Source organism: Eulemur rufifrons, chromosome 19 (genome assembly GCF_041146395.1).
Source record: "Eulemur rufifrons isolate Redbay chromosome 19, OSU_ERuf_1, whole genome shotgun sequence".
Taxonomy (NCBI): Eukaryota; Metazoa; Chordata; class Mammalia; order Primates; family Lemuridae; genus Eulemur; species Eulemur rufifrons.
The window spans coordinates 78187854-78215611 of NC_091001.1; the positions used below are offsets into that span (position 1 = coordinate 78187854).

General features: G+C 42.5%; 1 protein-coding gene across 1 annotated transcript in view; it reads left to right on the top strand.

Annotated features, from left to right (window-relative positions):
• The first annotated feature begins 882 nt into the window (after positions 1-882).
• The window catches only part of LHCGR (luteinizing hormone/choriogonadotropin receptor), a 54052-nt gene continuing 27176 nt past the window's right edge, over positions 883-27758 (top strand). The window contains exons 1-6 of the mRNA XM_069494679.1: positions 883-1055; positions 17880-17951; positions 19951-20025; positions 23246-23320; positions 25987-26061; positions 26150-26227. Of these exons, the coding sequence (XP_069350780.1) occupies positions 883-1055; positions 17880-17951; positions 19951-20025; positions 23246-23320; positions 25987-26061; positions 26150-26227 (548 nt within the window). The remainder of the gene's footprint in view (positions 1056-17879; positions 17952-19950; positions 20026-23245; positions 23321-25986; positions 26062-26149; positions 26228-27758) is intronic.

Genomic DNA, 27758 nt, shown 5'->3' on the forward strand with positions numbered 1-27758 from the left:
ATACCTCTCAGTACATTATTTTCCTCACTGTAAACACTCTGCTAGTTCGATGTGAAGCTTGGACATGACGTGAGGCAGAGCACCTGTCACAGGGTCTAGCCTATATTGGGCCTTCCACTGGGGCAGCTGCTGCATATATCACAGCAGTTTTGTTTCATTCATTCATGCAACAAATCTTTATTGAGAATTTACCACATAGAAGCCAGAGGAATTTTACTCTCAAAGACTTAACAACCTATAGTAGAGATCTAAGACAAACCTCAATAGCTATACTGTAAGGAAGAAAGTAGTTACTACCAAGAGAAATACAGAGAAATTACTGGGTAAATTGGGAGGATGAAAATCATTTGTATTGTGGAGGAACTTGTTGGGGGAGAAGGGGAAAGGATTAGGGGTTGGAGATGAAGGGGAGAAGCACCCGAGCTGGGCACTTTAACCCATTCTGATGTGGGTACAGCCAGTATCCATCTGACCCTCTCACAGATGAAATAAGAGAAGTGCCAGGAAGTACCACAACTCACTCAACTTCACAGTCAATGGTTGCAACAGAGCAGGAGAATTCAGAACACCCCACCTGTAAACCAAAGCATTTGCCATTACATCACTACTTCCTATAACTAGGCCCATCTGCAAATGTAGAGGACAGGACAGGACAAGGGAAAGCAGCAGAAAGAAGAGGATGGGGTCAATTGACTACTGCCCCAAGTCAAGGCAGGGCAGAGACTCAGCAGGAGGCGAGTTAAGGGGGAAGGGCAGGGGCGGGCAGGCACTGGGAGGGGGGTGGAGGGCAGGCTAAGGGGCGGGGAGAGGGGGTGTGGGCCGCACTCGGGGGCTCCAGGACACTGGTCCTGCCGAAGCAGCCCGCGCTCAGGCTCACCGGCCATGGGGCGGCCGTCCCTGGAGCTGCGGCTGCTGCCGGCGCTGCTGCTGCTGCTGCTCCTGCTACCGCCACCGCAGACACTGGCGCTGCGCGGGGCGCGCTGCCCCGAGCCCTGCAACTGCGCGCCCGACGGCGCCCTGCGCTGCCCCGGCCCGCGAGTCGGCCTCACTCGACTGTGAGTAGCGGCGCTCCCGCCGCGGCCCCCTCCACGCGGGACCCTCACTGGCTCCGGGCCACCTTCCCTCCCTACTCTTTGGCCCCTTTTGCCTGGAAGCTTGGAGAAAGACGCTTCGCCCTAACAAACTTCCCCACCTTTTAGGGTGATGAGAACCCAAAGCTTGGGGGCTGACTTTGCCATCCAGTGCCCCAGGCAGCCCAGCCCTTGGGCTGGGGCCGCAGCAGGGGGTGTAGAAGTGCTCAGAAGCCTCAGCAGAAGGCCTCTCTCTGCCGGTGCTGGAAGGAAACATGAATGTGACGCTCCTCAGTCAGCAACAGTCTCTGCTAGAGACGTCCTACGTGGTCTTTGAGCCTTGGGCCAGCTAGGTCGGTGTAGGTTACCGTGGGCTCTGGCACCCTGTGGTCCTCTAGGAATGGCGAGCTCAGCTGAGGCCCTGTGACCAGGGATGACCTGATCTGTTAACTGGGACTACTTGCGTGCCCACCTCCCCCACCCAGCGCCCACCTCCCCCACCCAGCGCCCACCTCCCCTACCCAGCGCCCACCTCCTGTACCCAGCGTCCACCTGCATCTTAGCGAGCTCTGCCCGTATCCAGATGTCTCTGCACTTTAGCCTAGTTGTATAATCGGCGAAAGGCCTTGTGTCCACTGCTGGCACACCACCACCACCACCACCTGCACACTCGCTGGCGTGACTGTAGGAATGTGCGCATCTGCAAGCAGGTGGAGGAAGTTGCTTCCTGCAGTGATGGGGCCAAGGAACGCGGGCCTTTTGGTTCTAGCGTATCAGAGTGCCACCAGGCCTCCTTTCTTCCATTGAGATCAAAGTACCACATATGTTCTCTTTATATGCAATGTCCAGATAGACCGAAAGTGGTTGGTAGTTGCCAGCGGTTGGGGGGAGTAGCGGGGAAACTGGATGACTGCTAACCAGCGGGTGTGGGTTTTGGGGGTGATGAAAACTTTCTAAAGTTAGATTGTGGTGATCGTTGCACGTGAGCATACTAAAAACCACTGCCTTGTGCATTTTAAATGGGCGACTTTTATATAATTTACATGTCAATAAATGATCTTTGTTAAAAGAGAAAAGAAAAGAAAAGGGAGGAGAAGAGTACCCCAAAAGTAGTCAAAAGGCACCAGGCTGATGGAGGTCTTGATTATGTTCTAACCATTAGAAATTTTGGAATTCTACTGGGGATGAAAGGAGACCACCCCTCCCCCATTTCCTTTGAGCCCCCAGCAGTCTGACAGGGGCCTGTTTCATAGAGGGGATTCGCCCTCCCTTCTGAGCTGTGCTGGGCTTCTCCCTGTGGAAGAGTTAATGGCCTTCTGGGAATAGTTGTGGTTTAGAGAGACAGTTTAAGGGTGTATGGGGTTTATATTAATTAGTTTCCATTAATTATCCTGTCAGCTCCATTCCCTGAAAGTGACGACCGTGCTGATAGAATTTGTTTCAATCAATCCACAAACAATGAAACCTGCCTTCCAAGTTCCAGCCCTTGTCCTTCCCTGACAAGCCTCCCGCATTGCTCTTATGAATGATGGTGCCGCTAACAGCCTGCCTTGCTCGCCTGTTACTTATCATGCAGACTGGAAGGAACTGAGATCCAGACAGATGGAATAACTTGCTCAAGGTCTCACAGCTATTGAGTAGCAATTCAGGACTTTATCTAATAATTATCTTTTTATATTTGCTTGTCTTTGTAAGAAAATTATCTCTTCCTTAATTTAGAAAAAAAAAAAATACTCCCAGCTTCTCTGAAGTTGGCACTGAGTGAAGAACCTCTGTTTCAGGAGAGGGGTGTGAATGGGCAGGCCAAGTCCCGGTTCTGAGATTTCTCCACGGCTCCTGCTGCTGCACTCATGCTAGCTCAGGAGGGGGCCTCTTCCCTGGAAAAGGCTAAACAGAATAAAAAAACAAAAAAACACTTTTCTCTTGCTGCTGCCCCACACCATGATTTAGAGAAGTCTAGGACCCCTCAAAAAGATTTTATAGGGCAGACTTGGTTTGGGGAGGAGGTTCTGAGCATCCACCACCCACCACCAGGAGCATCCTCTCCTCGATAGTCAGACCTCTTAGGCAGGTGTGGTGACCCTTGTCTAGCATAAGGTCATGTTTCCTGAGCACTGGATGATTGAGAGATGACCTCGTCTTTCAGATGAGAGCCCTACGGGGGTGGAGTCTACCTAGGCCAAAACATGATAACTTTTTGGGTACAACACAGTGACACCAACATCCATATGACAAGTACATATGAAGCAATAGGAGGGTTGATACATTAAGGTGATGTTTATCAAAGTATAGTCCTGGACCAGCAGCATGAATATCATCTGGGAACTGCTAGACATGTATACTCTCAGGCCCAGCCCCAACCTACTGAATCAGAAACTCTGAGGGTGGCGTCTGGCAGTCTGTATTTTAACAAGCTCCCCAGCTGATTCTGATACACTCTCAAGTTTGGGAACCAAGGCACTGCTCTTCATGGAGGTATAATTTTGGAGAGCAAGTATATTTTAAACCCCCTTGTGCCATATATTTCTCTTCCCTATCCCCTTCAACCCACATACACAACACCTATTTATCATTGCAAAAAGTCACAAAATTAAAACCCTAAACTCAGAGACAGACAGAAAATAAGCAGGACTCAGAAAAGTTTTTTTTTTTTTTTTTTTCAAAGAGGAAGAGAAGAAGGAATCCATGAAGGACAGAATGAAGACACATGGGATGAGGGAGGAATAGTATTTGTTGGAGAAAGATTTCAGTGGGGTAGGGAGACGGTATCAGTCTAAGAACACAGGGGAAGGGTTAATCTTATAGAGAGTACAGATAGTTCTGAGTCCTGAGGAAAAATACTATGAATAACAAGTTATCAGAAATTCCCAAAAAGAAGAGAGGTTAAATTATGAGATAAGGCTTCCAGGAGAAGAGGTGGTCTTGCACTAACTCATCCACGGTATTTGGCTCTGCAGAGAGAAGGGAGCACTCCAGGTTCTGAGGGTTGGAGAAGGCAGGTACCACAGAGCACCTCAGAATTCATCACCAGTTCTCAATAAATGTCACTTTATGCTCTCAGTACTCAGTAACCCTGCCATCTAAGTCCTCCATCTGAACTTCACTATTTGGTTTAAGAAGAAGAAAAACAGGTACACGGATTATAACTCCTTATCACTGTCAAGCGCACTGCTTGCAAATTTTGAAAATGGTATCATTGAAATCTTTCCTCCCCTTCCATATTTTATTAAAAACATAAGTATTTAAAATCTAAAATTTGATACAAAAAATAGTCTCTCACATTTTTACTTGCTTTAATTGGGGAAAAAAATGATTTAAAAAATTTCCTTTTCTTTCTTATTAGTTTCAGACAACTGGAAGGAGGAAGAGAGAAAAAAAAAAAATCTCACCTTGCCCATGGTTATATAAAGATCTTTGTCTCTATGACAACAAAAAGGTTGATCTGCTTGATATGGAAACAGCTTCTGAAAAATCTGTTAGTAAGAAAATGCTAATAATAATTTTGGCAATTTGTTTTTTGCATGTTGTACCTACTGAACAGAGATTAAACTTTTAGACTTTATTATAAAGATATAATCCAGAGACTTTGGGAAGATAAAATGTGTATATCCATTAGTCTAGTGTTACAGGAAGATGTTTGTCTCCGGACATCTTTCCTTAGTTTCTTCCTCTTCCTCTCAACTTCAGTGGAAATCAGGGGAGAAAAGTGTTCAGTGTTATAGAGGGATACACACATGAAGGGTGAGGTTCCTGTCCTTGAGGAGTCCAGAGGCCAGGGAGAAACCTAAGAGACTGGAGAAAGTGTGGAGAAAGGCCACAGGCTCTAAGGAATTCAGAGAATGAATCAATCACTGTGGACTGAAGATGGAAGGCTTCATGGGCCAAGGGTTAGGAAACTGAACCTTGAGGAGAGAAGGAAAGAGGAGTCCTAGCAGAAGAACCACAGATTAAAGTAGACTAGAGATTCCTGCTGAGAAGCAAAGAATAAGGTTGAATGAATTCTTCCCTCTTCATGCCTCTTCCGGGCTCTGTGGGGGAAATACTGTTTTAAGAGAAGACATAAAATCATCAGAAATCTTTGATTAAATTACCCGGAGGGTTGTACAGAAAGAATAAAAAATCCCAATATGTAGTTCTTGCCTAATAAACTTTCAATAAGAGCCATTCTTTGATGATTGGTTGCAAAGGCATTAAGTAAAACCATGATTAGGAGTCACTTCCCCCTGTAGCCTTCTCTGATGCCCATTGGCCCACCCTGCCCACGGCCCCAGCTTCCCCCTCCACATACTGATGTCGATATCCTATATTTATATATATATTTGCACATATACCACCACAATGTAACCATTTGCACAATGTGTGCCTCTTCTGCTAGAGCAGATTTCTGACCCTCAGCACTACTGACATTTGAGGTCAGATCGTTCCTCGTCGTGGGAGCTGTTCTGTACGTTGTAGGATGTTTAGCAGCACCCCTGGCCTCTAACCACTAGATTCCAGTAGCACTGCCCTCCCAAATTGTGACAACCAAAAATATCTCTAGATATTTGTCAAATGCCCCCTGGGGGGCAAAATCTTCCCTCCCTACCTTAGTTTTGAATCATTGTGCTTGAGTGGGAACCACTTCAAGAGGTCTTACTCAAACTCAGGAGTCCCAGAATTTTGGGTGTAGTATGATTAATATGTTTATTGAACTACATGAAGATTAAACTGCACAGATAGCTAAAAAGGAATAAACCACTGCAAAAAGGAAGTATGTACATTAGCTAGAATGTACAATATCTAAATGTCATTTTAAAAATCTCCATCCTAGAAAATGAGGAGGTGAGAGGGTGCTACGGGTAGTAGAGGGAGTTCTTTGTGATATGTCAGCATCCAGGTCCTAGAATTTGCAGGCTCCAAATCTATACTTTGAATGGGAAATAGCAGACATCTCAGCTTCAGAGAAACAAAACCTGACGTTTACCCATGTTAGTATATCCCATCTAGATTGTTTGCATTTTTGTTTGTTTTAAACTCACTCAGTAAGGAAGAATCAATCCCCAGCACAAGATCCACTAATTCAAAAAAAAAAAAAAAAATCCACCAAGGCAGATTGAACTGGAACAGACTGGTTTCTAGTGCAGCACACCCGGTACCAGCCCCCACGAAAGAGCCCACAGACAGAGGGAAGCCTACCAAGCTCTTGCAAGTAGGTCAGCTTGGCCCTATCCCCACCTTCCCTGAAGCTGGGCCAGCCAAAAAATCCCAGAATTCAAGAATTTCATGTCTCTTCTCCCTATCCTACCCACAAGCTCCCCCAAAACCAAAAGCCTAAGGTAGAGACTGATCTTGAACCTCAGTTCTGACTTAGCTCTCTCAGCCATGCCTTTGAAGCAATTCTTAAACCTGGCTGTGCTGATAAACAAACTCTTTGAGGGAAGCTTAGGAAGGATCAGATTTTATTAAATAAAAATCATTGTCGTGGGGACAGTAAATGAGGGCCCCTAGCAGGACACTAACAAAACAAGCCACAGAGTTCCCAAAATCTCAGAGCCAAAAAGGTTCACACGCAGATCCCTTTGGCACTGGACCTCACTCCCGCCTTGGAAAGCAATAACTCCTTGGGATTTTTTCTTTTTTACCTGTTTTTATTTCAAAAGCAGTAAATGAGATTAATTCAGGGCTCCAGTTCTGCTCCTTTACCCACCTCTATCTTCTTCCTAAGCCTCTCAATTGGCTTCTTTTCCTGTCTTGAAATGAGGCACCAAAGGTCTCTTTCCAAATTATAATCTCCCAGAGTAGCTGCACCAAATGGTGTGTTGGTCATGTGTAACTCTCATCTTACACATGAGGTTTTAAAGCCAGTTAAGTCACAGCGGTGGAGAGAAGCCCTGCTGCTCACTTCCAGACCCAAGAGGGCTGGCTCCATGGAAGCATATGTGCTTTGTTCCGGCAGCTCCCTTGGTTAGAGAAAAATCACATTTAATGCAGATTTTAGCAAATTTCCCACCCAGCTTTTTTTTTTTTTTAAGAAGGGAATTAAAATAATCCCACCCACCAGGCAGGTGGGCTCTCTAACTTGGTGGGCAGCTTCTAGCAGCTTCTCCACAGGGTCCTCATTTACTCCCAGCTTCTGCCTCACTGGGAGATGACACCCCCTCCTAGGCAGGAAACCACTCACAGCTGCTCTCTATGTGGCCCTGAACTGTGGCTCTTCAATGCCACCAGAGCCAAATTTTGAAAAGCCCAATTTATAAATAAAACTCAAGTTTCAGACTGAAGGTTTGATCCCTTGCTGCTGTGATATTTGTCCTTGACTCTCATGCAATGAAGTTTCTCTACTCCTGGATTCCTAATCCCACCTCATGAGCAGCAGCAGACAGCATTTCTGAGCCCAGAGGGGTGGGGATGCTCAGATATGACAGGGTAGGGGCCAACACAGCTCCCAATTATCTGAATTGATCAACAAGACAAAGACTAAGCAGACCTGGGTTCTGGCACCAGGTCCCCTTTCCCTAATTTACACTGTAGGTTTGGGCTAGCAGTAAAACCTCTGTGCTATCTGTAAAAGGGGTATAATGATTCCTGTCACTTAGTGGGGCTGGCTGTGGTGAAGACAAATGAGACAAAAGAGCCAAAAGTACTTGGAAATAAAGGTTTCACATAACTACAAGGCATTATTGTAACCATCTGATGATGCAGAGAAGACTGAAAAACCCACAGCCCATATATGAGGTTGAGCAGTAAATATTATCAGCCAAGAGGTAAGCCTGATGGAATGGTTTTGTTCCTGGGAGGTGTTAATTAGAGAAAGTGACCCACTGGGTCTTCTGAGCCTGGAAGGTGAATAAGTTACAATCTCAAAACAGCAGAGCTCATTATTGCCTGGAGTCTGATATTCTGGCCTTTTCAGCCTAGGCTGAGCTGCCTCTGAAGCATACCTCCTAGCACCTGATTATAGGCTGCTTTCAGTCCTGTCTGCCCAGCTAGAGCATCCAGGCCCATTCTGGGTCCTTTCCTTTCCCCATTCCCCACCCCTAAGTCTCAGGCTGGACACATATTAATAGAAAACCTTCAGGTCAGGCTTGTTGACCACTCAGGGACCATGTACTGAAATGCACAGGACAACACGCAGGATCCAAAGAAACCCACCCCTGCACACCGGGAGCTACAGTCTTCCAGACATAGGAGAAAGAGGACTAGTTCTCAGATGACTGCAGGGAATGCAGAAGATGATAAAAGCTAGATGAAGATTATAAACAAGGTAAGAGTTCAGAGGAGGGAGCCATTCCCTCTAGCCAGAGTAACAAAGTTTTGGCGGAAGTATCATTTGAGTCGTAGTTCTTTAAGACTCACTCTCTACAGGGGCAGCCAGGCTAACATGATTATCCCATAAGCTCAGTCCTGGCCAGCTTAGAGAGGCCACTGGGGAATCACGATTCAAAGCCTTCTGTCCTCTCACTGCCTACCAGCATAACATATGCCCTGTCTGTGTTATGGACTGTCAGTGGAACAGTAGATTACTTCACCCTGGAAACCTTGAGTGGGACTCTAGTTAAAGCTTTTCTCATTTGCAAGCACCAGACATCAACTCTGACAAACTTAATCACAAGAGCTGAACTTAATAGAAGGATAAGGATGTAGAAGTATGCCAGCAAGATCCAAAGAGAATGTCTGGCATATTTGCAAAAGATCAGGGAACTTCTCTGTAGATACCACCTTTACAATGAGTCAATTCAAAAGACCCCACTTCTCTGTCCCTTTAAGTTTCAAATTCTTAAGAGAGAAAATCTGATTGGCTGAGGCACCCTTCAGCATAGACTCCACCTACTCACTCAGCAAGATTCTTCCACCATGATGTAAGCAGCAATGAGCTGCTTCCAGAGAAGGGGACATTTTTGGTCCAGGCAACCACACAAATTGGTGTCTACCAGAGTGGATGAGTTAGTGCAAAGTCAAGGCATACATGCCAATGATTGAAGGCACTTAAAACCCATCCTCAGATTAATTAAATGTGTGTGGTATATAGTTGCAGCCCAGCTTTTACATGCTCACACACTCACACACACACAAAAGTTTTTAAGTGTCAGGAAAGAGAAGCTTATAATGAAAGAGATTCCTGAAGCATATCTGCAGTGTCACTGCCCTGACAACATAATATTCTCTGCTTCTGAAAAATATTTTTGAGAAATCATTACAGATGATGCAGACATTCCCGGGGGAGAATTCAACATGTAGTTTTATTTACCAGAGTTATTCTTGTCATGTTATATTATTGCCAGAAGAATTTTAGTTTAGGAGATAGAAATTGGGTTATTTTGCTTTGTTTCTTTAGAAAACTTTAAATGGGTTTTGAGTAAGGGCTTAGATATGTTTACCATTTTCCTCTGAGGCTTTATATTTTTAATTTAGTTGTTGCACAAATGACTTTGAAAATCTATTATCCAAGGAATCTTCTTAACATCTTGGTTCACATGATAAGTCAGAAACTCCTCACAGCTTATTGGGCGTTCTGGAACGGCTGTCTTGGAGGAGAGTCGCTCAAATTGTACTTTCCAATGGGACAGTTCCAATTGCCTGAATTTTTTTAAATCAATGCTCAAACGAAAACCCTGCAGAGTGGCTTCCTAGAGTTGAAATATTTAATAGAAGGGTTTTTTAAAATCATTGCTTTAAAAGGCTATCAGGTGAGGCCTATAAGAGATGGAGCTCAAAAGAAAGGTACCAAGCGGGAATATTTAGTGTTTACTCTCCCTTTCATGCCTATGTATAATCAGCGGAGAGTCACAAGTCAGGGACAAGTCACAGGCATGTTACAAACTTAAGGGTGACCCATGACAAATAGAAGAATCAATTCCAAAGTCATGAACCCACCTATCCCTATCACCTGCCAGGAAAGTGCAGTTGTCATTAGATGTAGCACAGGTAGACTAAAGGTTTCACAGTGAGCAGCTGTGAATTAAAACTACTTATAGAGTTCTTTTCTTGTGCTGGAGTTAGTATTATGTAAACATGTTAGTATTATGTAAACATTTTCATATTTAATCTAAAACAATCTATAGATTTTACAGATTGCATACATTTTACAGGTGTGGAATGAAACTTTGACTTGAACCCAGGCAGTCTGGCTCTGTAATCTGCACTCTTAACTACCACACTTGAAGAGAGAAAGCAAGTGTACTTCGTGATGAAGACATGATCTATAAAGTATGTAGTACCTAAGATGGACCTTTAACCAAGGGTAGAATCCGACCAACAGAGAAGGCTGGAGATGTGCCAGATGGTAGAAACAGTGTGAGTGAAGGCAGGAAGGTGTGCGGCAAGTTCAGGAAGCACAAATAGTCTGATTTGTCCAGGGAGATGCTATTCAGTGGAAATATAATCACCGAAATATAGTCACATGAGTGATTTTAAATTTTATAGTAGCCACATTTAAAAAGTGTTTTAAAGGTGAAATTAACTTTAGTAAAATATTTCATTTAATCTAATATGTATAAATATTATCACTTCAACATGTAATCAATACAAAAATTATTAATGAGATACTGTACATTCTTTTTTTCTTACCAAGTCTTCAAAACCTGATATGAATTTTATACTTGTAGTCCATCTCAATTAAGACTGGACACATTTCAATGGCTCAGTGAACACATGTGGCCAACGGCTGCCGTGTGGGACAGTGCAAGTCTAGTGTGCTGGAAGAGTGGGTGCTAGGTCTGCCAGATGAAGATTGAGGCTTGATGCAAGGCTGAGACATTTGTAGATATTTGGACTGGCCAAGGGGAGGCCCAGAAGATATTTGAGTGACATAGTGAAAGTTGTCAAGAAAAGTAATCTAGATTGGGCAAGGGAAAGCCAGGAGGAAATAAGGGGAAACCAAGTAGGGGACTCCAGAATAGTCCAAAGTGGAGAAAAGAACGGCCAAGAATGGCAGTGGGTAAGGAATAAGGAGGCAGGAAGCCAGAGACAGACAGAATCCACCAGAGATTGGGTGTTCAATGGTAGAACAGAGGAAATGGTCATACAGGCCACCTGGTAAATTCTCAAATAATAGTGAAGAAAAAAATAGTGTAGTCATAAAGTGCAGAAGACAGAGGAAATAGAGAAAAACCACTCTGGTAGGCTCCAAAGCTTCAAGGAGGAACAGAGATTTGAGCTGCATCCTGAAGTTGAAGACTGAGCACATGCCCTCAAGAAGGTGATGGCTCGGTTCAGAGACTAAGTTTTCACGTGAAAAACAGAGGGTCATAGAGCAGGGTGAGCCTATAAACCCCCAAATGAACAGTACTGATGTGATTCGATTGGTAGAGGACACAGCACTGGAGAAGGAATGAAGAGACTTATGTTTTAGTCTAGATCTGCCTCTGAATTGCCATGTGGATTCAGGGAAGTCATTTCACCTTTCCTGACTTACGAGTCTTCTCCTATAAAGTGAGCAGTTTAACCAAACAACTTATAAGCAGCCCTTTCATTCTGACTCCTTGAGCCTAATACAATAAGTTTCGGGAGTACTCAAATAATCTCAACCACTTGGATGTATTTTTAAGGAGCATTCCAAAATTTTGTGATGTAAAGCTTAACATTTTTGGATATCCATCTATAACCGACTTCATATTTCATTTAACACTGAAGCCTCAGCTCCCTCTAGGTAAATGCTGAAGACAATAGGCCAATAAATGAAGATATTCCCTGTAATAAAGTTACCACATAGATCTATGCTTTCGAAAGCACAAAGATTTAAAACCACTTGAAAAGAGAAAGGCTATTTTTATTTCATTCCAAGATGAAAGCAAGTTTATTATAATTACTGAGCAGCTTTCAAAAGAACACAAAAATTCTTAAGTCTCTGTTAAATGTAGAACAAGATCTTAATTGATAAATAAAAAAATTAACATTCTTTTGAATTTAAATAATTAACCCTCCTCTCATTTCAACAAGTTCATTAGGCAAAAAAGCTTTGACCATCTCTGATTTCTCTTTTTCCCCTTCCTCTGATTTTGTAGTATTTTAAAATTCAGGGTGTAGCTCTAGCAATAAACTAATCATCTGTGCAAAATGGGTGGATGTTTGTAGCTTTCCTAAATCAATAATATAGATAACTTTTTTTAAAACAATTAGAAGATAGTGAATATTTCACTCTGCCATGTGTTGGGCAGAAGGAAAGGGAAAAGCTTTAGCAGTGTGACCAAAACCGCTACCCAGGCTTTGGAGACTACAGACTGGTACTAGATTTCTTCTCTAGCTCTCCTCTCCCTCTGGCCCTGCTCAGACTGTGCCCTCAGAAGGCAGTCCTGCCCTCGGAATCATCTTGCACTCAAGCTCTGAAAAATCAAGGGAAGGTAAAGAACCTACAGTTATAATTTGCTTTATGCAATGCCTGTCTTTTAAAAAGAAGAGTCAATTACACTATATTTTCCATTCACCTAGAGAGTTTACTATTTATTTATGTGTGTATTTATTAATTTGAGACAGCATCTCGCTCTGTTGCCCCAGCTAGAGTGCAATGGTGTCATCATAGCTCACTACAACCTAAAACTCCTGGGTTCAAGAGATCCTCCTGCCTCAGCCTTTCGAGTAGCTGAGACTACAGGCATGTGCCACCACACCCAGCTAATTTTTCTATTTAGAGACAGGGTCTCGCTCTTGCTCAGGCTGGTCTAGAACTCCTGGCCTCAAGCCCCCCAGAGTGCTAGGACTACAGACATGAGCCACCTCTCTTCTCAGCCAGAGAGTTTGCAATTTAAAGGAACTCCCCAGTAAATCCTTCTATAGAACAAACAATGTTTTGATAATGCAAATGTCTCCCAATTGATAGGTTTTTATAAGCAATGATTTCCAAATCTTCAATTTCCTTGAAGGACACACTAGAGCCCTCCTGACTGAAGCTCTCCAGCTAACATTATTTTGAGGATTACTTAACACGGCAATGAACTGGACAAACTGGCTCCTTCCAAGGTCATCTGTGTTATTAAACTTAAAAGAAAAAAAGAAGAGGGGCCCAAGCCCCATCCCTGAGTACCCAAGAGACATTAGAAACAATGAGGAAGGACATAATAAAGTGACATTATCTTCTTTACAGTAACTGGATTTATCTGAATGTTATTTACTTCTCTGTAAGTTTTTCCCTGTTGCTGGATGCTGACACAAGCAGTGGGAGCTTGGCAATTGCAATTGGCTGGGAAGGGGATCAAGTCAGGGGCCCAGGTAAGAGTTAATAGGAAGGCGCTCTAGAGATAGGATGGTCCTTCTAAGTAGGCCCACCTGGAAGCAAGGGGGCTAGGCCTTTATTCTACACATTGTCCAGTCCCTGGATGAGGGCTGTCCAGGAGAGAGGACATAATCTTGGGTGAAATAGCAATCTTAGCCTGATAGCGTAATTCCAGGAGAGAAAGTCAGCTGAGAGCTTCAGCTACCCACTGTCCCATCAGCTGAGGTAATGTGTGCCTCAGTCCTAATGGGTGATTTTGGTGACCCACACAGCATCCACTATAGGAACTAACCCAACTGCACAGAGTAGTCCCAGCACAGGGTCCCCTTCCGTGCCTGGGAGCCCAGTCTGAAGGTCAGAACCCAGCAGTAAGAGATACTAGGTTGATCCTAACCAGATAGCAACCAGGGACTATTCTGGGGGCAGCAGTGTCCCCTAAGGAGTAGAGATGCAGGATCAGGATCTGGTGATTTGGAAGAAGGGAAGGCAGGAACTAGGAGGGCTCTGCTTCTAGATGGACTCTGGGGAGACCAAACAGGCCACAGGATAAGGACTTGAGGCAAAAACAAGCACGAACACGGCACGTGGGTAGGCAGTACAGGTGCACTAGACAATGCACAAGACTTTGCCAGAGTCATGACCAGTCATAAGATTTCAGGACTAGGGTGAATGACTTAACTGCTTCTATTTCACCTTCAAGCCACAACTAGAAGGTCTGGGGATCTGCAAATGAGATTAGTGAGTAGATGGATGTTCCAGAGCTGATGAACCTAAGGCAGCCTCTGTCATTCAATCTAAGTATTTTTTCCAACCTCTGTGGCAAAGGCACTTGGGCAAGGTAGGGTTTGGCTATAATCCAGGTACCACCTGTGTTGTATCATTGATTTATTTTAAAGTCAAAGTTTAAAACCATATAAAGGACTGTGAAAATGTAATAAATATAAGTAGCTGCATGGTCCCACAGCTATATCCTTCCACAGCCATCTCACTTTTCAAAAGAGAACTCTCCACCCTGCAAGTTCAACCTCATGTTTGCCCAGTAACCCTAATTCTTAACCACCCATCTGAGATGCATGTTTTGGGAGTGTCATCCTCTTTTGCTGAGACAGAAAGGGCTCTATCCTTCCTTTATTTTTCTTTGATTTATGCAAAACTTTCATTCCCTTTATTTGGACCCTAGACAGCAGAGCTGCTGCACTGTCCTTGCCTGACATCTTTTTTTCCCAGTTCTCCTTGGCTTCTGCTCTATCACAAATGATATTGACTAGACCTTTCCACAAGAGTTCCTGAAGTTCACAAAATTCTTGCATTACATGTATGCCTAACTTCAAAAACAGCAAGGAGGAATAGAGGAAGGGAAGAAGGGAGGAAGGAAGGCAGGCAGTCAAAACATCAAAATAAAACTTTCTTCTTTTCCATTTGTCGCTCTGGTACAAAAGATTAAGTGGATCATGTTTCTTCATTCCAGTAACATCATCATTGGCCCATTCAAAGTCCCCCTCTGTTTTTATTTATTTATTTATTTATTTTATCCCGTCTCCCATTTCTTTTCCTCCCAACTCACCTTAGGTAACAATTCTAATGTATTCTCATGTGTTTTCTTTTAAAATGTCTCATGTTTGGCGTGCATGTATTTTAATTCTGCAAATACTATTTTACATATCTCAGTAATTTCTGACTTGTTTCTCTCAACCCCATGACTCTAAGATCTACCCATGCTGCTCTGTGTGCCTTTACACTCTTGCTTCTACATGCTCACCTATTCCATTAGGTGTGTCCCATGCACATTTTACCTACTCGCCCAGTAATGCACACTCAGGTTGCCTCCAACCCCCTAATGACACAATGCTATGAAGAAAATTCTTGTACAATTTCCCTTAAGTATCAGTTTGAAAAATTTCTCTCCCAGGTATACAGAAGTGGAATTGCAGGGTTATTTAGACAACTGCTCACATTACTAAATGTTTCTGGCATCATCGAAAGAATCATAGACGCATCCAACAGAGAAGGGAACACCTTCAAAGGGAGTACTTTCAAATGGTTGCCAACAAATCACAGACCACGTGAACAAATTTAAATCTGGAAGATAGACACTTGAATGCTTATGAACTGCTGCCAATTGAAAAAGAATCAGAAATGAAGATGTGACATCTCTGAAATAAAAATGTAAGTCAGTGGGAAAAATGGGTTTGGATTCGCAGAATGACATTCTCCGTGTTGCTTCATGAAAACACATCTGTTGTGAAAAGCACAGTGCACCTGACTTCACCCCACTTCTCTCCCCATTCTCTGGCCCCCAGTCCGTTTTCTTGACCCAGCTGCATCCACAAAGTCACCTGCTATTCTCTCGGTGTCTCTTTTAGGGTGGGAACTCTGTTTTCACTCTTATTACTGCTGCCTTTCCTGCTCTGCAGCATCAACATCAACTCTGCAAAATTTCATCTTGGACGAGGGCTGTTCCATAGTCACTGGGGACTGCCAGTGCATGATGTACAGCTTCTCGCACTTCTGTCAGACCTTTGCTCCTCATCCCTCCTTCCTACATCAATCAAAAGCTCAGTCAACCTCCCTAGCCAAATCTGAACCAAACTGCTCCTTTGGGAGCCACACCACGCTCCCATTTGGAGGAGGTGGCTGCCTGCTGAGAGGTTCCAGCTTCCGGGCTCTATTTGCATGAATAAACAGCTCTGAAGGGTTCGGTTGAAGCTTTTATGTAAACACTCTCCAAAATATGTTCTGCACTGCATTATCCCCAGCAATAAAGATTCTGGAATCAGAGTTTGGCTGTCAGTTTTATTGATGCTGCATGGGGTACAGTGGAATACAGCTTTCTCTTCTGGAAATTTATTGGCTTGGCAGTGCAGAGAGCAATAAAACTGTGTTTTTAATCAGGAAGCCAAGCAGACATGATTCCAGAAGAAATATAGGAAGTAACCATGCCATGGCAAGAAGATTTCTCCCCTCACTGTCCCGGTTCTTCTCGGATCCTCTCTTAAATGAGTCTTGGTGCTGAATGATCTGCTTGGTGGGACCGTCTTCAGGAATAGAATCAGAGGACCAAGTTTGGATTACTTCCTCTAAGTTGCATCACTTCAAAGAGACTGCTGAATGAAAGCATTTTTGAGAAACTTCTGAAATTCCTCTGCTTAGCTCCCAGGGAGGAACTGCTGGTAAACTGCCTTGCAGGAGGATTAGGGGGAGAATGCAACATCCTTCCTCTCAAGAGAAGCAGGGTTACAATACCTGTCCCTTCACCTTGCTCACCAAGAGAGAATGGATGAGGAATCACATGCTTTGGCCAGTATTGCACAGTGGAAAGGGCATTTGGAGTCAGTCTTCTTGGTTGTCACATTGTTCAGGTTACTTAATCTCTTTGTGACACAATTTCTTCTGCTATCTAAAGGAAATATTCACCTTACACCATTGTGGAGTGGATAAAATAAGGTTACAGGGAGTGTACATAACTCATATAGTAGTTTACATCAGTAGCAATTTCCTTCTGGGACCATAAGACATCTCACTGATTGAAATCTGCTCATCACGGAGGTGTTCTTTCCTAGTAGCTAAGGCAATTTCTGCTGCATAGACATGAAAAACAAGGCAGCATCTCCCAGGAATCTCTCATATTCCTGATATTCACTTCCCACGTGAAATGCCCTAGTCTATTCCCTTCCTCTCTGCCAGACCTTAGACCAGAACCTTAAACCACTGTAGATGCTGAATAAATGGTTGAACATCCCCTGCCTTGTAGATCCTTTCTCTTGAATTATCTTAACCCCAGGTTCCTTTAGCACTCATACATCATCCTGTACTGGTTTTGCTATTGCTTAGTGTCATTCTTTTCTCGACTTTTAAATCCTGCATAGCTTTTATCTCAATTTTTAAGAATACTTAGATTGTTCCTGTGGGTATGAGTGCCTGAAGGAAATGTTCTCACAGACGTTTCCTCCCAAATGACATGAGTTGCCATGTGAGTTAACCACAGGGTCAAAATATCTGGCTGGGATAATACTGAAATAGGCTGCCTGGGGAAGATAGAGGCATGTTCTGAGTGAGTCTCCTTTCTCCTGCCCAAGTGGTTTTCAATTGTGTTTTCATCATTCATTTCTCCACTCCACTCAAGATAGCTTCTTGTCCATCCTCCCAACCACGCCTATAAGACTACTCTAGAACTATTTATATATAATATCTTATTTACTTGGTGTCAAGCCCTGTTCTTTACATGGGTTATCTAGATTAATCACAACAACCCTATGAAATAGGAATTATTATTCCAATTCTATAAACAAAGAAACTGAAACAGAGGGCTTAAATAACATGCTCAGGGTCACATAGCTAGGTAGTAGGACAGTGGGGATTTCATTCCAGGTGTGTCCAATCCCAACATTCATGGTCTTAACCACAAAATTACACACTCTCTGATTAAGACCAAGAATGGCATATCTCTTCGCTGATATAAGTTAGAATTCTCAAAATGAATCCAGTTGTTGGAAACTCTGTACTCTCTCTCTGTCTCTGTCTCTCTCTCTCTCTCTCTCACACACACACACACTTTATTCATGAAGTTAAAAGACACCCAATTTTAAATTTTAAACTCTTGGCTTTCCTTTTTTCTTTTCTAGATCACTCACCTATCTCCCTGTCAAAGTAATCCCATCTCAAGCTTTCAGAGGACTTAATGAGGTCGTAAAAATGTAAGTAAGTTACTGCATATCAAAAGACATTCATAATTGGAATAATGAATTTTTTCTAACAGGAAACACAGTTGAAAGGAGATAACTTTTCTAGGAGATAAATTATGTTTAGAAAATCCTAGTATTTTTGTCTTTAGAATACAAATAATATCTAGGGACCTTTGACGAAAAGGTAGGATTTTCAAGAGTCATTAAAATCCAGATAATTAACGTTGCTTCAAAGAACTGAAGGCATTTTGATAAGTGATGATATATTTTTTAAGCAGAAAAGTAGACAGAGTCCAATCATAAAAATTCTCCTTCTGCTAGAGCAGCTATTCCCTTGTGTTTCATTTTTAGATAACACCCACATCGAAGAAAATGTGTTGGAAGTTTATTATGCATCAGAAGGTAATCTTTGTATCTAAAATATAGTGTATGACAAGTGTATGACAAAAACACAGTTTTTATAGCTGTATTGATGAAAGGTATTTATCAAAAGCATAAAGCAACCTGATAATGTAGTGGGCTCTCACGTTTGTCAGATGTGACTTGAATCATTTGTCCCTGGGTTTCTGCTTCTAGATCCCACACGAAGAGAGAGAACACTCTCCTGAAACCAGTATTCCAGCATCCTTCTTAATGTTAACCTCAGTCAAAGGACCTCAAGGCCATTTAGTTCCCACAGGGCATCTCTTAACAATCCACTGGACTTTCGAAGCAGATTTGCATCTCTGCAGAATACTGTACCATCAATCTTAGCTCCTTGGGGAACCCCTACTGCTGTGTTATCAAGCAATGAGAATATTAAAAATAATTCCTCAAGAATTCATGCATAGTATAGGAGAATCACTGCAGGTTACAGACATGTCAGTTTGCTTGAACCTAATCCATACTCTTCTGCTCTCACGTTTGAATGTTGAGTTTTGATAACTTTTAATGCACTAAGACCTCCTACTGAGAAAAGCAGCCACAGTTAAATAAGCAAACCATTAGGTAGAAATAAGATGAATCAGCCCAAGAACAATCCATTATTGTGTTGTTCAGCAAAGACATTAACTGCCTAAGGCTCCGCCTTTCCGTGGGCTAATGCTCTCATCAAGTGTGAAGTCTTCAGTGAGTGCTAACCTTGGAAACACGCAAATGGACAATTTCTGAATTTGAGATTTTTTTTTCTCAGCTGGCAGGAAATGGTAGCTAATGTTGGGATTTTAGGGTAACGCAGACATTACCTAAATACTTGGGGACAGTATATGACAAAGTGGGTTCCTTTATTTTTGTGTCTTTTAAAAAAAATCAATTTATTCATTAGTTCATTGACTCATTCATTCATTCATTTGTACTCTAACTTTGTGCCAAGCAACATGAAGCTACCAGGGATTCAGAAGTGAGTGGAATATACTCCTTGTTCTCAAATTTGTTCACATAGTGAGAAAACAGTCCAGGAGATAGACAATTACAACCCATGATGGATATCACGTGCGGGAGTTGACTATCTTGCAATAGTCTGAGAACAGGATTTTGGGAAAACAAGTGTTAAGAGTTATGAAACAATTCAACCTAAATTAAAGCCTCACTAGAGTGATGGAATTGGGACCCCAGAGATCCTGATCCTAATCTTGAAACTTCTTATAAATATTATTTCCCTCTCCTCTTAGGGTCTCAATTTCCAGAGCTGTAAAACAAGGGAATCTGACTACATTTTTTCAAAGGGCCTATCCACTGCTAACAATCTGTTCCTCTGAGTCACAGATAAACAAGAGAAAACACTGTCATATAAACAGGGGTTACTGAAACTTGCATTTCAACCGCACCTGGGTTGTAGACACCCATCAGTGCCTCTAAAGGGAGATGTTAGATTAGCACTTTATGACACGAAGCCAATTTGCACGTCCCTGTTCTTTTTCAGAGGGACACAGTGGAGCCCCCAGTTGTTGGGTCACAGACAGCTCATTATCATGCAGATGCAGTCATTTCTTTCATGTTTCTTTCTTTTTTCTTTTCCCCCTCTCTCCCCTAGTGAAATCTCTCAGAGTGATTCCCTGGAAAGGATAGAAGCTAATGCCTTTGACAACCTCCTCAATTTGTCTGAAATGTAAGCATCAGCTAACAGATAGTTTATTGCTGTACACTATTACCCTCGCTGGCTGGAGCCCACTCAGTATTTGTATTCAAGCATCCACTGCTAGGAATCCAAGATGAAAAGACTACAGCAATTACTAGGTCTGGGCAGGCACTAATTTTTCTCACTGCAGTGGCCTGAAGGTTGCCATGGTGACAACTGCTTCTCCGTGGGAGTTGTATAAACTCTGAAACATCACAACGCAAAGTTGGAAATTAAAATTGACATTGGGAAGTCCTGCCAAGTAGCTCTTGCCTTATAGAAGGGAGGGTATGGGGTACTTGGGATAGTACTTGGGATAGTGGGAAAATTTAGGAAAGAGCGTAGAGATCATGAGTTGATTCATTGGGGGGCATTTTGGCATATTCAGTAAGTGCTTCTTGAGTACCTACCATGTAAAAAAGCCCTGTATTGGGCATGTGCATGCTGGGTTCATTGTGTTTTATTGTTGTTATTGTGATGTTTTAGAATTAAGTTTTAAAAAGGATCCTTGCCAAATTATCGTATTCCCCCAATTCACAAAATGGATGGGAAAAGACTGACTTAATTCAGTTTTCAAATGATGAACCTTTGACCCAAAGAGGTTAACTGATTTGAGTGACATCACACAGTCAGTCAGTGCCAGAGCTGGAACTAGAAATCAGATCATGTGACTTCTAAGCCAGGCCCTTACTGCTACCTTGTGTGTTCCAAACCTGAGCGTCTAAAAGAGTAGTCAAAGTTCACATGCTTAGGAGTTTCAAAAGTAAGGGAAAGGGAAAAGTATCAGTATCAAATATTTTTTGAGCTCTTGTGCTTGGCATTTCCTCTACGTTTTGTTATTTAATCCTCACAGCTACCCTGCAGAGTGGGGTAATTATTCGTTTCATGGGCGGTGGGGGAAGGAATGGAGGCTTAGAGAGGTGCGATAACTTAACCAATGTGATACTTCAGACAATGCCAGGGCTGGGATTCAACCCCAGGGCGTCTTTCTTTAAAACTCCTGCATATCCCACTACATCACAAGGCCTCCCTATAAATAGTCCAGTGAATAATTATCTAAAGAGAATAATTAAGTGATAAGTATATGAGTACCTGCCATGTGTCCAGTACAGGGCCAAGTGCTCCTGGAATACAGAGGAGGTAAAATACAAATGTCCACCAGGAGATGACAGTGGAGCTAGGGAAGTGAGACTAACTCACCAAACAATTATGGAGAAATCCAAAAACAGTGGGTATTTAAGTGCACTAAACATGTATATTTATAGTCCGGACTTGGCTGAGAAGCAGAGTCACATGTGGGGTTCATTACAATTGTAGATAACAGTCCTATCCCAGACCTGGAAATCTGCAGTTGAACAGACTTCCTAGGTAATGCTAAAGCACAGCTTATATTGAGAACCGCCAAGACAGCTAATGATAAATAAAGCTTCCTGTGATGCAAAGCAACATTTATCAACAGAAAGAAAAATCAAGCACTCCAAGGGAAAGTTTATGGATTCCCAAAGAAGGCCCTGAGACTAGGCTGCTAGCTCCATGCAGGCTCTTCTTGCTTTGTTCACAGCTGTATCTTCAGCACCTACAACAGTGCTTGTCACATGTAGGCGCTCAATAAACGTTTGTTGAATGGATTCATGAATGAGTCGTCGAAGGTCAGACCCCATACAATTTTGTTTTAATTTGTATTTTTTGTAAAAACAGTGTCTCACTATGTTGCCCAGGCTAAACTCGAATTCCTGAGCTCAAGCAGTTCTCCCACCTCGGCCTCCTGAGTAGCTGGGACTACAGGCACACGCCACCACACCTGGCCCAACAGATCTTTAAGAGAGCCTCCATCTCACCCTTCCCTCCCTCTCACCCACATAATGCCCTATGTGGCCTATGACTGCTTGACTCAGTTGTAAAAATAATTACCACAAAATATCACTCATATCTGAAGAATTGAAAGGACATAACAGATGGAAACAGGCATCGGTGGTGGGTAACCACAGCACAGTAGAACAAGCCCTGAACTTGGAGTCCGAAAAGCCAGGTCACATCCACTACTGCTCAGCTGTGCGGCCAGAGACAAATCATTCAACTTCCCAATTTCAGCAACTGTCAGAAATTATCGCTAACACAGTAATGATAATTAGCATAATACGAAAAGGTTGAGGCCTTACTGTGACCCAGACACATGTATTGTATTTACCCCTCAAAAACCACCCTAGGAGGAAACTGAGACACAGAGAACTTTAAGGGATATATCCAAGTTCATACGATTAGTAAAATCAGAATGAAAAACCAAGCTGACTCCAGAGCCCATGTTCCTAATCAATATACTATATTTTCTCTACAGAACAAGTAATTATCATTTCCTCAGGTGTTTGTTGCCCGGGTTAAGAAAGCCAAAGGCATTTACTGGCCATTTATTAAATCCAAAGTAGACAGGACTCAGCAATTTTGGCTACTTCTTAAAGGGTCACAGTCACTAGGGCAGTGGGAGCTGGGGGGAGGGCAATAACGCCACTGTGGTATATGGCTATACTTTCATATTTGCAAAACCCTGTTTCGTATTATCTCTACTTAGTCTATTACTCAAAACCTACTAACCTGTGAGGCAGGAAGAGTATGTAATATCGTTATACCAATTTTACAGACGAGACGCTAGCTCAGGGAAGTTAGGAGGCTGGGCATCATCATACAGCAAATTATCTATTGAATGGGCATAAAATTCCCCAAATCCAAGCCCCTGGCCTCTGCCCTGCTGGGTGGCCATCTGGATAATTGGTCAGTGTGGTTGCCAACCCAAAATGAAGAGGACCAGTCTGCCTACAGGGGAGAGTAATTTGCTCATCTCTCCTGAGAGTGGACTCTCCCATCACACCCCGTGAGCAGGCTCCACAGTGCGCAGGATGGATTTGGCCAGGAGCCCTGGATGCTGGTGTGCTTATGGGGGAGGCAGCAGGTGGAGGGGTGCAGAGACAGACTCCCAGCTAGGAAGCTTATACCTGCCTTTTCAGCTGGTTGAGAGCAGAGCTTCCTGGAAATAGCCAACTGGCCATCACCAGGCCATTTCCATTCCCAAAGTCTCAGGAGCTCCTCTCAAGCATATAAGTCACTTGCTTTTGTTGATGCCATTTTCAGCCAGCAACCTCTGGTGACCATGGTCTCATGCATTCCAAACAATACACATTTATTAAATTGCTGCCTGTTTTTCCTTCTCTCCTTACAGACTAATCCAGAACACCAAAAACCTGGTCTACATTGAGCCTGGAGCATTTACAAATCTTCCCCGGCTAAAATACCTGTAAGAAATTTGGCTTTTTAAGCAACTGGGGAGGGGAAGATGGGCATCTGATGAAAATTAGAACAATAAAAACGTTGGGATGATTTTTTTTTAATAACATACATAGCACTATTTGCATGTTCCTCCTCAGCCTTCTAATTTAGATTTAATCAGCAGTTCTTGTCGGCCACCATGCTGGGTGCTTCCACATATGTGTCAATGACTCCCAACATTTTCTCTGTCCCAGACACCTGAGAAGAATAGCACCCTTTGCAGTCATTTTCAAAGTTGATGGCAGGAATGGAAAACAGGGGGGCCACAACACTTTAAAAAGGATAAATCAGAATCTCTAAGGTGAGCAGAGAGTAGGTCAAAGTGAAAAAGACAATTCTGATTTGACTCCCATCAATGGTTGAAAATTGCCAATCTTGTTTATGTCATTTTTTCATTCATTCATTAAATAAAAACTTTTTAAGTACTGCCTTGAGGTACACACTGTGCCATATAAACTAAATAATCATTTTCTATTTCCTTTTAAATCTTACTGAGTCTACCAGTTGGCATTATAAATATAGTACCGGTACCGCTGCAGCCTGACAGAGTCATTGCCCTGCCGGCAATACCAAAACTGGGGAAATTTGATCCAATCTATAAATTTGTTACCATGGATCTTCTCATATATGAAGTCATCCCTATTCCCACAGAAAAATTTAAATCCTTCTAACACAGATATCCTCTCTCTCTTCTTTCTGATAAATTAAATTTCATAAACTCCTCAGGGAATGTAAAGTTCACCCCCCTCCACCACCACACAGAAAAAGAAAAACAGAGCAAGACGGAAGGGACGCCTTTTCTTTGGTGTTCCATGTCATCAGTTTTGCTCCAAGGCCTCCTACAGGTACTGCTACTGGAGATGGTGTAGCTCCTTTGGCAACTCTAACCCTGGGCAATTCCAAACTCAGGTGTTTTGCTTTTCCAAACCTCCAAGGAATCTACAGGGCACTAAAGTATACTGCAGCATCAACAACTTTGGTAAAACATCAGAAAATCCCAAAATCAAATTGGACCACTGCAGCCCTATATTATCTAAGAATCATTGTCTTTATTAAATAGCATTTTTATCCAAAACTGTGATATTCTCCCAACCCAAGTGTTACTACCCAACTAGGTTCATTGCCCACTGTTCAAGAGGAAGCCAATACACTGAGACAGCAGGGAAAAGATTTAATGTCGCAGGCACCATCTCCCTGAAAATTTGGGAGAAAGGGTTTTTAAAGACAGTTTGGAGGGGAAAAGGTAGGCAATTGGGTCTGCTAATTGGCTGGGTTTGGGGCGGAACCATAGGGGTGTAGAAATTGTCTCCTTTGCTGGGTCAATTCTTGAGTGGGGGTCGCAATACCAATTGAGTCTGTTCCTCGGTAGGGGTCACTGGTCTGGGTGGGTCATCTGTTCCACCGGAATTCAGGGCCTGGAAGATATCTCAAAAAACTAGCCCTGATGATTAGAGATGTTGAGCATTTTTTATATGTTTGTTAGCCCCATAATATGCTGAAATTAAAAATAACAATTAAAAATTAAAAAAAAAAACTAGCCCTAGGTTTCACAAGGGTAATGTTACATATGGGGAAAGTTAAGAATCTTTATCACTATCAGCTATTGTGACTCCTCAGTAGCAATTATAGGAAAGCAAACAAGGGGACAGTGGCTGGCCATTATCATTATTTTTAGCTATGGCTGTGCCTCTGCAGAGTTTTAGGCCCTTACCACAGTTATCACCTTGTACCCCATTATTAACCTGTAAAGGGCAGTTTCACAAGTACACACTGCAGCCTAAGCCTATACTGCTATCCCTAGCCCCAGACAAGGCACAGATTCAGTGTAATCTGAGGTTGCAGGAAAAGAAGAGAAACAGAGAGAGCTAGAAGAGAAACTGGCTTTGTTTCACTGTCGCCAAGGTAACAGGCAGCTCATATCAGTTGTCCAGGGCCCATGACTGGTAAATTTAAAACTCAGTTGGGGGAAATCCAGATGCCTGGACTCTGAAGGAACCCCATTCTTGTAATAAAATATTCTTCAATTTCACCTATCATTTAAGCCTCTCTTCTCTTTGGAGGTTAAATAAAATGTGGAAGGAAAAGAAGAGGAACCTTGAGTAGCTCCAAATACCAAAAGAATGTTTAATAATTTCAATGAGATACAAGGAAGAACTTTCTGAATTGCAAGGCAGCTAAATAAAGGAAGATTTTTAATAATGAGGGATATGGATTTATCCCATAAAATTACTCTTCCTAACCTGCTCCAAAATAAAGGGATGCTTTCTAGATCTCTCAAAAGCATGGAATAAACTAATTATCAAAAGGAAAGGGAATGCAATACAATAGGAAAATGCAATTGATTTAATAGGAAAAGATGGGTTGGAAATATAAATTTCCTGAAAGTTTGGTGGCAGCCTCTAGATCTCTAAATAGGAGTCATTAGAGCAACTTCCCCAATAACATTAGAGGCTTTTAAGTTCCAACAATCTTCATCAGCTAAAAGTGTGACAAATAAAGCCAAATTCAGTATTTTTTAATTTAATGTGAAAGAATTTGCAAAGTGCCTTTGTACTCCCTTTTTATCTTTACACCTTAATGACAATCACTTTTACCCACTCTCTGCCCACATCACTACCATGGCCCAAATCTCAGAAGCATCTGTAACACAGGCATCCGAAAGCTTCCAGATGTTACGAAGATCTTCTCCTCTGAATTTAATTTCATTCTGTAAGTACCAGGCTGATTGCTGTGCATAACAGTTTCCTATTTGCAGCTAAAATTTGGAAAGTAAATATTTCTCATTTCTTTCCTCAAGGGAAATTTGTGATAACTTACACATAACCACCATACCAGGAAATGCTTTTCAAGGGATGAATAACGAATCCATAACACTGTGAGTAAGCTCCCAGATTCACATTCTACCATGCAGCCTCCTGCTATTCCCACTTCTAGCTTGAGGTGAGCTCCTTCTCGTGTTTTACCACATTCCTCACTCACCGGTGACATTCTTCTCGACCTAAAATGCTGAGGGTGGGAGGAGTTGTGTGGGAATCACAGCTGGACCATAGGTTTACAGAATAACCAACCAACCAATTCAATTTAAAATTAATCATATGAGCCCTAAAGATTTTCAGTGACCGAATTTCAAACTGATGAAATTGTTCAGTGCATTTATGGCATGCTCTGAGGCTGGGAAGACACAGGCTGGAGGGGAATGGCTGCCCTCGTTAAAACAGAGCACAGAAATTTCAAGATTTCAACTGAGAAGAGTTTGGAAGGATATACTCCAAGTAGGGAGAGTAGTTGATCAATGGACCTTGGTCTCTCCCTCTGATTTTTCACCTTCCCTTGGGTCCCTCTCACTTTCTTTCTGAAGCAACACCATCTATGTCCCTTCCCTCTATCCCTTAATACTTAAAAATAGTGTCTTTTTATTTAACAGTCACTCATCAGGCTATCAGACTCACCAGCCCTGTCCCTTTCATAGTGTTTCCTAAAACTATTCAAAGTACGGTCCATGAACCAGCACCTTCAGCACCTTTAGAGAGCTGATTAGAAATGCAAAGTCTCAGGCCTACCCCAGACCTACTGACTCAGAATATGCATTGTCACAAGATCCAAGTGATTCACATGTACATCGCATGTACATTAAGGTTTAAGTGGCACTATACTAAAATAATCCATTCTCTTCACCTGCCTCACTTCCTTCACTGCCGTCTATCTTCATGTGGGGCACCCTCCTTTGCCCACCATTCAGAAGCAGTATTCTGTCTCATTTCTTTATGCTTGAAGCCCAGAGACCCTTATTCAATTCTGTCCCCTACATCCATATCCCTCTTGCTCTTTCTGCTTTGGTGACAGCCCAGGGCAAAATGGTGATGAGGCAATAAATGAGATCACCCTTACAGAAAAAAAGAGAATGGATTGGAATGACTCTGAAATGAAGAGATAGATGTGAAGCAAGAGAAGAGACAATCTCAGAGGACTCTCTTTTATATCAATGGATTCTAAAAATTGGTATCAATTGTACAGTACATTTGTATAGTACTTTTACTTTTCGTAGGTATAATTTTAGATGTGTAATCGTCATGTTAGAAAGCTGTGATCATGTAGCTCCAGCTCAGGGTATTGCAATCAAAAGAATACAGAGAAGCAACCAAAAATAATTTCAAAATAACTCAAATTCTTTACTTGAAACTCTTGAATGCTGGAAGGAGACTCTGTTGATCCTAGAACTACTTCTCAACAGTCTCTATTCCTGCCACTTCCCTCACACACCATGGCTCTACCAGTTGTGTATGAAGTGATTTCAACTCACCATTGCATAATGGATCTGGACCTACTCATTCATCATGTCCCCTGTCAGAAACAGAAACAAACTCTGAGTGAGGAGGTGCCACATGCCTTAGGATTTGGGGTCTTCC